This window comes from Bactrocera dorsalis, chromosome 4 (genome assembly GCF_023373825.1).
Source record: "Bactrocera dorsalis isolate Fly_Bdor chromosome 4, ASM2337382v1, whole genome shotgun sequence".
NCBI classification, from domain to species: domain Eukaryota; kingdom Metazoa; phylum Arthropoda; class Insecta; order Diptera; family Tephritidae; genus Bactrocera; species Bactrocera dorsalis.
Window position 1 is genome coordinate 40,349,765 of NC_064306.1, and position 15,382 is coordinate 40,365,146.

The window sequence follows — 15,382 nt, forward strand, 5'->3', positions numbered from 1 at the left end:
AAGGCATTATTCGACAATTTATCGAAAATTAATACTGGAACCCAATTTACAAATAAAATTTCTTATTATATTCAGAATCAATTGTTTGTATTTTTTTTTAGAATAAAAATTTGAAAGAACAGTAAAATTTATCATTTTTTAAATATTTACATGCGACTTCGATGTCGATTTTTTCACTAAATATCGAGCCAGCATCGTTTTTCGCTATGCACTGATAGCTGCCAGCATCTTCTCGTCGAGTTTTTTGCAAACGATAATACTGACTGGAAGAGAAATCGGTGATTGGTATGCCATCTTTTAACCAACGATAAGTGGGTTGTGGGTAGCCTGAAAATAAAATAAAAATAAATAAAATAAGAACACAATAATAAAAATAGTGAATAATAATATAATAAAAAAGTGAAAAAGTTGGATTGAATATCTGTACGAGTATGTCATAAAAGGAAAAAATTAAGTCTTGCATTACTTAATCAAATGCTTAAAGGAAGACCAACTTCCGAGCATTTATTAAAAATAGCATTGGAGTGGTTAGTTTATGTAGAAATGATGAACTCTTATACATACACAGGTATTATAAGACATTTTATTATTTGTTTGCTTGGTTGAAAATACTGACTGACTGACACTGAGCTTCCGGGCGGTCACCAATTAAGCTTTATCTAGCAACTCAGGGGATGTGTTAAAAATTATCATTATTTTCCTCTTCAGATTAATGTCTTTTAAGTAGGGGCATTTGACCGTGGAATATGTCCCGTCTCATCCGGTTGAAAGTTGGACATTCGCATAGATAATTCAGCGTCTCATCATCCTTCGCGCGAGCTGCATTACAACTAATCTACTAATTCTATTTTCTGAAGGTGGGATCTTAAGGGTAAGTGCCCTGTGATGACCCCTACAATATTACTAAGCTTCCTTTTGTGTAGTAGTAAAAGCTTTTCCCCTACTTAGGCTTGTGCGCTAGGCTTGGGACCCGCCATGTAAAAAAAAGCACCCAATGAAAACTTCGGCTATAATCGCGTAAGCAGTGTCTACGCCAATTAAGAAGAAGAAGAAGAAGAAAAGCTTTTTAACGCTACCTCAAAGTAATTTTGTGGTATACCTTGTGTTGCTAGTGATCCAAGAACTGAAGCCCTAACTCAATGAGACTTGGAATTGGCGCTAAAGATAACCATAATTGTCGCTTGGTTATATGTACACTAGGAAGGTTATGGACTGGCTGGTTAGAACAGAAGATAATAATAAATAAAATACTGATTTAGTTTTGGTTTCCACAGAACAAGCCCGATCCTGTCACTGTTTCATCCTTTCATTCGCCAGTAATATGTAGATTTCCCCGTTGCAACTGTCGATCAAAGAACAATTGGTTCTGAAGAGTCTGACTCTACTGGCCAGCCGGCGGTAAACACTGCCTCATTTTTCACTTGTATTTGTATTGGCCGGATGTCGAGGATAACTTCCAGAGCTCTTGTTGAGGGCTTTTTCATTGACCGCTTAATCGATAGGAAGCAGGCCTGTTGCACATGTTCCAAGGGTTTAATACGGTACTTGTTCGAGAATACCATAAACCATATCTCCGCCTCATACTAATATATACCAACGTATGGTGCGGATTAGGTTTTCAGTGTAGAGCTAATAGGGTTGATTGTGGCTCATATGTTCTTGATCAGGTGGTAGAAGTATCACTCAGTTAGTTATAGCTTCCAATAATGCTTAGTTGTCTCAAACATATTCTCAGAAAGATATATTCTTAGGGTACATTGAACAGTGTGTTCTTAGAATTCATAATCGTTCAAGTAAAGTTTATTTATAAACACATGACTACTATATGGGTTTGGATAAAAGTGGTTTTCATGATAACTTTATCATAAAAAATATAAATTTACTACATTTTTCATCACTCTGATCAAGGCTAAGAAATCTTATCTCTAGCGTCAAGTCACTTTAGGATTAGATTGGTTTGGAAGCTTGGCCACAGCGATATTGCAGGAACCTATAAGGTTGATGAGTTTGCTAGGACAAGGACTTCAGTCTCAATAACTGCAGAAAAGGAACAGGTAGGAGCTCCATTGGCTTCTTGTGCATTGCTATTTGACCGCTGGACTTCAGACCAGCTTAGCAAGTGCTGGTCAACTATCACATGCTGTGTAGTCACCTGGTCATTCTGGCCTGGGGTAAATCGGAAGAGGCATAGGGAGTTCTTTGCTCTTAACAAAGTTTTCCTTTCAATGCTTATACGAGTTTTAACTGAACACTGATCCATCGGGATTCAAGCAGTAAGGTTGAACATCTTTCTTATTCTCTCCTCGAATATCCTGCGTTTGCCAGAACAAGACAAAAACATCTCGGGCCTCATACACTATGAAATCCAGCTGGTATAGCAAAAATAGACATAAAACATCTTAGCAGATTTGTGATACATTCATTTGGCTGCAGAAAAGACTGATTGAACAGTGTGATTTCTCCGATTTCTTCTGAGGGATCAGCCATCTATCCTTTACCTAACGTTTTTGTATAGTATATATGTATATAGTATAATCGCTTCAAGTTCTAAAATTTTAACGAATATTTAAATTATTTTATTATGCATTAAGTTCAAATCAAATACTCAGAATAAATATATTAAATAAAGTTTTTGAAAATTCTCTATCATTAACGCATCTTACGAAGTATTGACGTCGTAGTTCGTTAACATTCTCTTCAGCCGTTCTACTTTCTTCTTCATCACACGAGTGAATATATTCTTTGTATTCAGTTTAAATACAAATTACTGCATATTTTGCGATATACTTTCCGGCTTTTAACACAAAAGACTCTACTACTATTCACTACTACAGATTGCATTGTAGATGGCGGCGGCAACTGTGGCCAGTTGCAACTATGTATCACCTGAATAGCTGTGCATATGTAAGATCAGGTGAGAAAGGTAGAGGGTATTTGGCGCGTAGACGAATTTCCTTCTATACTAAACTCGTCGCACATTGTAGTTGCCTAATGAAGACATGAATAAAATATCAGCTACGGTATGCAACCATTCGCTGCTGCTGCATCGTGCCAGTTGCTGCTCACCACTTGATTGCTTTTATGTGCGCTATCATCCTGGTGATTTTCACAACTTTTTTACTTAAGCGTTCGTTTAGCTTTTGTGCATAACGTTATTTTTCACATTCCTTTTTCCAACTATTTTCCATTCCTTTTCATTCCAGGCGAATACAATTTTCAATGGGATTCTTAAAAGTCAGTGCATTAGGCGCTCAGCTGTTGCATAAGTTTCCGTCGCAGTCTTCCTGCTAAATTCCCAACATACTTCCATCTATGACCGCATTAATCCCAAATAAGCTGAAAAAGTTTGCACTTCGCCTTAATTTCACCTCAATGCATAGCTGTTGCAGCTACGACTAAGGATAAGGCACTTGTAGGTATATGACTGCTGCTGTTACCTTTTCATGTTCGTGTTATGCGCAGCACTTGCCTGCTTCAGCTGCTAAACGTTTCGCTTGTCCAACGTTATGCCATCTCCATTGCGAAAGTAGTTGACGTCACTGCTGCTGCGGCAATTTTCATTGAGTTACTGACAAATGCTTTAAATGATACTTGATACGTGCAACATGCAACAGCAGACTATGTTTGCCATAAAAATAACAGCGTTTGCGTGTAGTTCACTCTTTGTCTACCTTATATAAATGTGCGACGAGCACAACCCTTTCTTTGGATAGTGAAGAATACTTGGTTAGTGTCATGCTGTAAGAGTTTGTGGCAACTTTAGTTTGTGGAATGCAGCTTGTACGCCCAGCACAGGCTGAAGAGCAAATGTGATAAAGTGACTATAATAAATATCTTATTAAGAAACTGGTTTTTGTTATTTTTGCTTTTCCTCCTCATTCTCGCGCTGGACGTTTCGGCTTGTTATAGTTTTTAGGACAGGCTACAATTGGGAAAGTGTTCACTGCAGAAAAAAAAAACACACAAGAGAACTTTCTGATTTTACCAAGAACGTATTTCGTAAGGCTCGATCATTTCATTCTTGGAGTTAAATTAATAGTAGACCGAGTTGATTGCAAATTTATTGGGTCTATATTTCGAAATGTGCTTGGAATAGTCTTCTTCCAATATTTTAATCTTCAAAAGGTTCAGTCATTCGGTCAACATCGTGTATCAACGCTCACTATTGATGGTAACGACATTTCTTGGTGTATTTCGAATGAAATAGGGCCCCATGATGCCACCATACAATAATCCGCACCGAAATGTCAATTTTTGGGTTCGAATTACATTTCCTGAACCACACGAGAATATTATTCACCCCAATGGCGACAATTTTGTTTGAAATGGCAAACCTGAACGAATACACTTATAAACATGGTCGCCACGGCCTGTCAAATTACGTCATACCCATTGATAGACACTGTAGAGACAATGAATCGTACCAAAAATTAATGAAAACGATGCCAAAATTGTTCGAATTGAACTTCGAATATATATCGTATCCATAGTATTACCTGGAATTGGACTACAGGGGCTTTTTCCTGTACCCTGAGTTCAAGGAAATGCTCGATGGAAACACATTTTTGGACAAAGTAGAGGTAAACGTCAAGTTTTGAAGGACAAAAATTAAAAAAAATTGCTGTCCGAGAGATGGAAGACTTCGTCGTATGACCACAGATGGAACCAATGTATACTAGAATTTAATTTTGCCAACAAAGCTAGGACTGATATCAACTTTTCTGCATATTTTATATGTACGCTGTAGATTTTCCAATCAGTGAATGCATGAATATCTAAGTTTGTAATACCCAGAAGGTAGCGTCGGAGATTGATTTAGCCATGTCCGTCCGTCCCTCAATTTGTATATACGCGAACTCTCTCAAACATTGAGATATCGATATGCCATTTTGTATATGTTCTTTTCTCCCAAAGAAACTGCTCATATGTCGGAGCCGCCGATATCGAACTACTATAGCATGTAGCTGCCAACCAAACTGGACGATCGGAATTAAGTTGTTGAATGGAAATGTTATATGTACTATGACCGTATACAATTCGAGTTCAGAGTCCATAACTCGAGTTTACAGGTTATTACTTTTAATTATATGTACATATATGGTATAATAGAATGTGTCACATTTCAAAGCAGCGCTGGGACTTTTAACTATTACAACGGCTGGTCTTGGAACAGAAGTTACATAAACGAGTATACATCTCTATATCCACATATGCGATATACATATATAAATATATACTACTATGTATATATGTATATACAACACTTATGAAAGGGCATGTGTGTGTTCCTGTGCAAACATTCTTTCTTTACCAAATGTCAACATAGGTATGATCAAAGCACTTGACTTTGTTGGGTTGTGGTAACTGGCGGTAAAAAGGTCTGCGATGTGACAAATGTGTTCGAGTGCATTGCAAATATTTAACTACGCTTTGACGTGGGGTGAGAATAAAAATAACATAATATCTAAAAAATATATGTATGTAGTTATACATATGTAATGATGTAATCGTTGTGACTTTTTCTCTATACTTCTTATCACTCATACCATTCGCATCACTAGGCGGCTGTGATATTTGGTTTGGTTTGGCGAATATTCTAATTTGTTTCTAAATATCGTAAATGATTTTTATTTAACATTTATATAAGACAAATGTAGCAACGTTATCTATTTTAATGTCGTATAAATTTGAGCATTGTGCCACAAAAGTAGAACTCTCTGCAAACTACAGAAAAAGTTTTGAACTGCCGCCAATAGTTCGCACTAGACATTATCTATACAATTTGCAGAGTTTTTCAAGTTCTTCAACTTCAGTAAAAGTTTGTGTGTAGTTTACAACTGCTTCAAATATAACAAGCAGAAAAATGGCAAGATTACAGTTCCTTTTTCGGTGGTTGAAAAAGCGTTTTATCTTCAATACATCACATGAGGATTTTAATTTTGCAAATTTTATTATGCGATGGGTTTTACGATTGACGTTGTGCAAAGTAAGAATATATCAAAGATAATCATTCCTTTAAAATTGTCAAAACTACAATTTGGATATAAATAAAAGCGATTGTTTTTGTAAAACTTCTCACTTGTTTTGTCTTCTGACATTGATGTATCGTAAGAAGCAAGTATTACGAACAGTACTACTGTACTGACAAATATTGTTATTGTATCTATTTTTGGTGAGGATGCATCACTTCCGCTTTATTACTGCTTGCTTTTATTGAAAATTTGGGATAAATTTGAGATAAGTAAAAAATATTGCCCGTTTACTTTTGTTTTAGTTTCGGCTTGTATTGTCAAACCGAACAAAGAATTTATGGAACATAACATCCCCGTATTGCATAAAGCAGCAGCAGCATGTTATGGTGAATACTACTTATACAACGTATAAATGCTTAGGTTTGGGTATCTTTTAATATATTGGGAAATATTTTGTTGTAAGTGAAGGTGCAGTTCATTCTTTTGTAATGCTGGAATAATTGTTCGGCTTTTTAACGACAAACTTTCCACTGGTTTTTGGAATTCGCACCGGCCACGGTCTGGTAGCGGCACACGTCTGAAGAATATAGCTGACAGATCGGAGAAGGCTGCAGAAAATGTCAAGGATAAGGCTACAGGAAAACAATTGAGCCTTTCTTATGCACTTGTCCTGTACTGGCCAGGCAACGCATCAAGCATTTGGTGTGAGACACTAAAACAGGTATCATTAGTAAGGCCACATAGTCTGTTGAAATTAGCGTCAAGGGCCGGCATGCTAAAGGAAGACTACTCTCTTTATGTACTATATAACAGCACTCTATTTGAAATCGAAAAGGACTTAAACTGGATTATGTGTGGCTCATTAGCCTACCAGACTAATCTTTGCTAGCCGTGGGTTATTATTGTAAAAACAGTGCAAAGGTTTTAGTTAAGTAGCAATTTCGTAATCCTCTTAGAATTATGACGCAAAAGAAGAAGATTAAAAAATACCGAAATGTTCATATATGACATCTGCTTACTCAAAATGGTATTTATGAAATAGTATCATATTGTACTTTAAATAAGTAAGGAAAGGCTGAATTTGTGTGTAACCAAAAATTGTATACTTCCGCAACGTTTCAAAGGCGGTGAAATATTTCCGGTTGTGAAGAGGTGTCCCCAATATTAAATTTCTTCTTCGAAATCTATATTGTCCCCTTAAAGTAGTCCTCTTAGGCCCCAATATAATTATGCCAACGTTTTTTCCAATCCTCGAAACAGTTGTTAAAGAAAATTTCCAGAATAGTCTTCAATGCGCGTAGCAATTTACGTTAAATCTCTTCAATTGACTCAAACCGGCTTCCCCGGAACGGTCGTTTGAGTTTGCGGACTAGCCAGAAGCAACACGGAATTAAATCAGGTTAATACGGTGGTTGCGTCACGATACTGGTTGAAAGTTTGTCAAAAAACTCAGAAAGAATCAATGCAGTATGCGACGGTGTATTATTGTGATGCAAAACCCAAGAGCTATTGGGCCGTAATTCCGGCCTTTTTTTACGAATAGTTACGCGCAAACGACGCATGACACTCAAATAGGTGACAGTTTGGCAGGTCGGAAGGAATTCGGAGTGCACCATAATCGAAGAAAACTGTCAACATATCCTTGATTTTTCACTTGCTTTGACGAGTTTTTTCGGCTTCGGCTCAACCTTGCCACGATATTCGAACGACTGGTCGTCAGTTTCCGGGTCGTTTGTATAGACTCAAGACTCAGCGCCAGCAGTAATATGTTTCATGACATCCTAGTAGTCGGAAAGCATTGTTTTACAGACGCTAATGCAACATCATTTTTAGAAAAAAAATTAAATAAAAAATAATGCAAATAAAATAATAAAAATATATTTTTCAAGCCAAAATAGTTTTCACTGATCTTTCCGATATTTCAATTCCAAGAACGATTCAGCTGCTTCCTATAACGATTAAGCTGCGACTTGAAGAAGTGCGATAACAAACGACGAACGACGTCCAGGACGGTTATCAACATCAACTAATAATTAGTACGTCAATGAAATAAAGGAATTGGTACTTGAGAATCGACGATTAACAGTCAAAGATCTTACTGGTAACATTGGAATATCGGAAAGATCAGTGAAAACTATTTTAGTTCGAAAATTATATTTTTTATCATTTTATTTGCATTAGAGTATGTTGGACGTGGTTTTAACCGATTACAAAAATTTTCGTAGGAAGTTGTTTATAAAATATGTACAGAAGCTTTTTGCATATTTTACTTTTGAAAAATAATTTTTAATTTTTCTCATTTCTATTTGCACAGTTTTAATTTTTCTATAAAGTTTTTGTTGGGATATTTATTTTCCATACATGTATAATTACATATTACATTAAATGTTTAATGACTAAAGGAGATCTACATATTATATATAATAACATCAAAATACGTTCTATTGTTTTGCTCAATACTGTGTGCAATGCAAGCAACGAAAGTAATCAAAAATGGATATCGAATGACAAAAAGGGTGCAACGTATAACCATAAAGAATAAGACGGTAAATGACTAAGAAGCTTTCACAAAGAAATGTGGGTGGCCACTGCGAACTCAGCATTCCGTGAAGAAGGGAAGCATTAAATGGAGAAGAAAAGGTAACATGTATTGAGCAGTTACAGGAAGCCTCATAAAAGGTTATTATTTTTTCACATTATCCAAAGAGCAAAAAAAATAATGCTGCTTGCGAATATGGTTAGGGGGTTCATTCTTAAGCACTCAGTTGCAAAGCAACAGTAAAGCAATAAGATGAATAAGCTACAGTGACTATCACTTTACATTGTGTGACAATAAGTAGACTAGTAGCTCTTTTAACGGACCATTTCGGTGCCAAATTTTCATTAAGTGTTGGTTCAGTCGAGAGGATTTCGGTCACTTAAATGGCTGCTCATTCGACCAGCCATTAATGACTTAATGTAAGCTTTCGTTGTCCATGAGAAATAGAACGAAGTTATTTTCAAACCCCAAAAACACATTTTTTCAGTGTTGGTGAGACATGAGATATATTGAAGTAAATAGCATTATGTTTGAGAGCATTTCCAAAAGTTTTACAAGGTTTAACGTAGCATTTGTTAATAGAATTTGCTGTACTTACCTAAGGCATGACACTGTAGAATTTTTGTGCGACCTTCACTCACTATCGAACCTGATGACGAAGGTTGTGTGGTAAAGCGTGGCGCCTGCAGTTGTGGGCCATCTGTAAGCATAGAAAAAAAAGTAAAAATTAATTAAAGAATTTTTGAAATACTTTTGGTGTCGAAAAAGGTACTAGTAATTTTTGAAGACATTGTTGGAAACCAGCTGTAATGAAATTTAGATTTTTTAAATTGATTTTATAATATGAAATGTTGCACTTTTCGGTTTGTCGTTATGAATTAAAAGAAATAAGCTGCAGATATCAAATGAAATGATTAATAAATATAAAATATAAATCAAATTCTTAATATATATAAAATTATTTATAAATAATTGTATAAAAAATATTGCTAAAAACTTCGTATGCAACTTAATCCAAAACCACAAGGGCTGCTGCTGTGAGAAACGAGACGACCGAAGTTGAAAGTGACGCATGCGTGCCGCCGCACGTTACAAAAAGTTGTTTCTCGTTTGTAACCACAGAGCAAAAAGCTGGCAGCGTTTAAACATCGCACAAGCTACCAGAGATAACATACATATACATATGTATGCATATATGTATATGAGAAAGGGTATATCGATAAGTAGAACCAAAACAGCAACTATAGTGGTTACGCTTTTTATAACTACAAATATTATATATAAATTGTCTAAACAGTCGTCAGCGCCTCAAAACAAGAATGTAGTAAAGACTATATACACACATCCGCCACTACCGATTGGAGCACCTTGTAATTTATACATATTATAAAAGGCTTAGGTGCTTGGTAGTTTTAAATAATGCAACTGAGGTAAACAACGTGCAATCAACTGTGAAGTGTCACGCACAGTGACACCATTCTTGCAGAACACGCAAGAGTATCGTAAGAAGTGGAGGAAAAAACTAAATTCTAGTGCAGCAAAAAAAAATGTTCTTAAGACAAAAGCATCAGCTGCACACGTTTCCCATTTAATGCTTGTATTATCTTACATTATGTTTGTTCCCCTAAGATGGGAATTAAGATTACGAGTTTGTAACAAATGGAGCAGTATCGGCCCCTTTCGTACTGCTCTATTTGTTGCAATCTCTTTACTTCATTTTGCTTTAATGAGTAAGATTCCTCTGAGATGTTCGAAAAAAGTATGTATATTTATATGCATAGCCTGTTTCAAATACACCAATCGCTTAAGCTGAGAGTAACTTATCGTAATGGAAGTGGCACAGATAAGGTATGTACATATACTTTTAAAATATATACATACATGGTATTACATCCGTTATTTTTTCTAACAAACGATGAACATTTTTTGTGAGATTTTTTTACACTTAACGAGTGATCCGATCGTACTAATGGCACCACCATCATCCATCTTGAGGCCCAGCATTCATTATACCAAATTCGACCAAATAGACCAGTCCAGCGCGAGTGAAAAAAAATATTGCAGCCGAAGCTGAGAGTGTACACGAATTCCGTGGAGAGTCGATTCGGCAGTTCGGATGCCTAAAACTATGCAGTTTGGGCTAAAAGGCTTTTGCGACAGCACTAGTAATGGTAGCTTAGCTCTGGTCAAGCAGGCGGGGCTGAAGAGTCCTTTCTTGTAAGTTTTGCAGACTCGAAGCAGTTAACAACGTCGTTAAGATTTAAGTGCACCACGCATATTGAGCGCTTATATGTATATAGTATATCGTCATAGAACATGTATTTTCTTTATCCACGTTAACTGTGATAGCTCTCAGAAACATAGCGGTTCTAGGATGAACTAAGCCAAAGTATTTCATGCTTTTACAAATATACATTAGGTTGGGTCAAAAAACGTAAGCTTTTTTCATTAGGTTCTCTGAAAAATTGGTTGATAGACACCTCTAAGAAAGGCTCCCGAAGTATGAGTAGTTGTAACGGAAAGATTTTCCGCTTAACAAGTTTCTATTTTTCTTATTATCAGATAAAAGAATTTGATCTCGCTTACAAGTTCTTGAAAAAAATTTCGTTTCATAGGTTTTAGAAAATTTAAAGCCCTAAAAATGATTTCCTTCTGTTTTCTTGTAAACATGGCGAGTCTTTCACAGAAGTGTCTACAAACCTTTTTGTGAGCACCAAGCGAGAAAAACATACGTGTTTCGTGACCCACCCCAAAGTCCATATATATGTAGGTATATATATTTAATTTATTTTTCAACATAATCCAGACTGAATTAACACTAATGTAAGGATAGCGAAGATAAACAGCATAGTCTTACCATAAAAATAGATGGAGATTCCACTCTATAGATTGTCTCACAGTCCCTTATTATTCCCTTTCTTAATATACTAGATACGCTTAAGAAGCACCCTCAATTTTAAGAATATCTCTCAAATAAGAAGATAGTCATAGTAGATTGTGAAATGCTTTCCACCAGTTGCAAGATCACAATATGTGGTTTTAAAGTACTGTTGCAAACGTCGGTCCATAATAAGATGAGATTATGCGAATACGCATATAAAACGTGAGCACGCTTAATTTTATGAGATTTATATAAAATATGTTCACTAATACTTTTGGGATGGAGAACATCATTAACTGCAATTTAAACTCAAGATTTGACAAGTGAATTTATTTAGCTATAAATTCACACACGTGGCACACACGGGATCCCTTTAAGAAATACATAGTATATCCTGCTTTAAATTCTATACTGCGGTATTTTGGTACATTAGAGACCTTTAGAGGGGCAAAAATAGATAATAAAATGCCAATATATGTATATTAGTATTGACATATATGTATGTAATGTATGTATCATAGGAAACTAGCATAATTCACAGCTACTTTAAAATTCATAAATTTATATTTATAAAAACGGTGAAGGAACATAAGGTAAAACAAAAGCTCTATTATTAGGGTTTTTAGGAAAAGTCGAATATTATGAAAAACAAATTTATTAAACAATTTTTCTTTTCTTACAGGGTTATTTGTTTGAACCTATTGCAGGTATGCAAGTAAAAGGCAAATGCAGTGTTTTGGACATTAAATAACGTGCGAGCACGCTTTATCATTATTGCAACAGACGGCATATTTTTCTTAAATGTAATGAAATTGGGGAGACTTTCACTGCGGCGAGGAATATGTGAGCATTAAATGCCAACTTAAGAGGATTATAGGCACACCCTGTTCGTCTGGATACCACAAAATGTGTCACAATTGAAAACCACATAATACTCGTATTCTTGCGCCTTTAGGGAAACATTTAACATTATTTTGTGGTTTTAACAAACTCATTAATGTAAATATATAGAATTATTTATTGTCTCTTACTCATTAATAGTGGACTATAATATATTTGTACATAAGTGTATAAAAAAACATCAATATATAATTAGCAGAGTTTTTCAAGTTTTTTTGAGAGGTTTGAAGAGTGAAAAGTATATATATATAGTATATAAAAGTATATACATATACATATATTTTCAGCGAGTTCTTAGATCTCAAGATCCTCGAGAGCATCTACCACTAATTTAACTCACTGATATAAAAAGTTGTTTAATGCAGTAAAATAAGAGGATCGATGGGTCCAATTGACAAACATATTTTTTGATATGATTATTGATATACCATAGCTGTGAGTGACATAAAAATTATAGAATAATTTGTACTCGTATTATCCTCTACAAGCAAGTTTAATCAAATACGAAACGCAATTCTATCAACAACGACAGTGCTCCATTTGCTATGGTAACAGTTGTTATAGTTTTTTTAGGGTGCTTTACAGTATCCTGAAATTAATTTACCGCATATGTACATAAAGAATTTTCCACCCCGGCTCCACCATGTTAACTCAGGATTTATCTACTCCAGTAAATACACAATATACCGAAATATTTTCCTTGATTGGCTAATGGCTTTTACCGAACCTTCTCGTTAGTAAGGAAATAAGAAACTCAATAAAAAATTATTAAACAACGGAAACAATCAAGGAATAATAAAAATAATTGATGTGTAACCACCACCTATTAGTTTTTTGGTTGTCTGGGGGTTGATGATTGCTATGGTTAGTTTTGTGGTTCCTCAACACTTTTCAGCCACAAGCCAAGAACTAACATTTTTTTCGATATATTCAAAAGAGAGAAATATTTTGAAAACTGTTTTGTATAATTCGAAGGAACTGATATATTTAAGTTTAATGCTGTGTAGGCATTTAGTTCAAATTATGAAATAAAATCGCTTCTAGGAATGCTGGCATAAATATTCTAAAGTTACAGTTTAGCTTTTAGACTTTCATTGCTGTGAGTGAATTAGTCACTTCCAGCTCATCTCCAGAAGTGCGATGAAATACCGCAACGTATTTTTGCAGCTGTTGGTTGATAACTGGCTTTTTAACGTGCCCACGTTTCATTTGACGGTATGCATATAGTATGTATGCAGTTGTCAGTTACGACAAAGTTGTAGGAAAGTTTTTGAATATTTGACACATCAAACTTTTTGAGTGCCACAATGCAAAAATTTTTAATATTTGCGGAATGGAAAAATAATAGATGCACAAAATTACCATAAATCATAAAGGTTCTAAAAATCCACTAGTTTTATAATACCCGTCAAAGGTGCATTTTTTTTATAACATTAGAGAGTTCACAAAAAATCCATATGTTGATTTTGATGGGTGAATTTGTTGCCTGATCTGAAGATTGAAGCGTTACCAAGACAGAAGAAAATATGCCGAATTTCGTGAAGATAATTACTTAAGTAAAAAAATGTCCATAAAAGAGTGATTTTGATCGGCCAGCTTGTTTAGTAGCAATATACTACAGTGGTCTGGTATCAACAATATCGACAAATGAATAGCTTCTCAGAGAGAATAGGACGTGTGAAAATTTTTAGAGTTTTTGGAAGTCTTAATATACCTTCTTAAGGCTTTAAAGAATACGTCTTAACCATTTTTGTATCCACTTGACTCAGTATTTCCTTTAGTGTTGAGTATGCATCAAAGATAGACACCAGCAAAAAGACATATTTTTAGTTTTTCTGCGAAAAGCGAACGTGATGTGTACCACACGAGTCAAGGAGTGAAAAGAATTTTCATCTGAAAATCGTTGCTAAATCCCTATACAATTGATCTGTTTCTGAGTTACTGGTGATGAAAGGTTGTGGTTGAAATACGGTGAGGCAGCGCAAACGGTGACCAAACCAGGATTGACGATCTATATGTTTGGTTAGATTGGTAGCGAGCTGCTTCTCTACGGCCCCACTCTGAAAAGTGCATACATATTTCACCATTTTCCACTTTATTCAAAAATGAATGCATTTATTTTTACTAGATCTTAAATAAATGTATATGAATTGTAGGATATTCATTTTGAAAGATGAAACTATGTATGCTTCTCTCATGCAAAGTGCATATATTTAACTAAAAGATTAAAATCAACGCTGTCATCATCAAAAATTTGTCCTTGACTGAGTACTTAATTGCGCAAAGACTACAAAAAGCCTTTTTACACATATACACTATCATTTAAGAAATCACTTGTATGGAAACCACACACTTGTTTTGTGCCTGACAAACAGGATCTTTAGCATTCAAAAATCAACTACAAATGCCCACATTTACATTCATAAACAAAACGAAGGCCCCACCACACATGATTTATGAAAGGTGTTCACGCCATCATTTACCTTAAACCTTTACAATCAAAATGCAACACGCAGCAAAAGAATAATTTCATATGCGCAATGCGGACAGATAGTTACACGACGCCATGGTAAGAAGTAAGCAAAATGTGGATATAGTAAAATGGTGTTTAAAGTATTTAAATGCAATTTAGCAGTTATTATAGAAGATATTACACAGTTATTTATTATAAAGAATACATATATGTACACAGAACTCAAACATGTATCTGCTGGAAATTAACTTTTAATGAAGATACTCTAGTCATACATACATATGTATAGTATAAACAACCAAGTATTTCTCGAAAATCAATAATACTTAACGACGAAGATTTTTGACCTTTGCATTTCTTGTCGCCTTCAATCTGCAGACAGTCTGCTATGTTCCCTATGCCCCTCATTGTTGCTGATGGCCACTTTGTATGCTCCTCCATGTCTCTTTGACTGCATTTCCAACCATGTATGCTTCTTACTTTTCGTGCCAAGAATTTAAATTCGTTTTTATTTCACTTTATTCTGAGACGTCGAATAAGTATATGCATAAGTAAGTTTCCCATATAATAGTTGCAGTATTAGCCCGTGTCTCTTTCGTCGACACGAAATCCTCTGT

General features: G+C 35.2%; 1 protein-coding gene across 16 annotated transcripts in view; it reads right to left on the bottom strand.

Moving 5' to 3' along the window:
• The window catches only part of LOC105233318 (protein sidekick), a 96,733-nt gene that overhangs the window by 41,399 nt on the left and 39,952 nt on the right, over window positions 1-15,382 (bottom strand). For all 16 annotated transcript variants that reach the window (XM_049455464.1, XM_049455463.1, XM_049455462.1 and 13 more), the window contains exons 2-3: window positions 9,110-9,211; window positions 151-327 (exon numbers count right to left, since the gene is read on the bottom strand). In XM_049455464.1, the coding sequence (XP_049311421.1) occupies window positions 151-327; window positions 9,110-9,211 (279 nt within the window). The remainder of the gene's footprint in view (window positions 1-150; window positions 328-9,109; window positions 9,212-15,382) is intronic.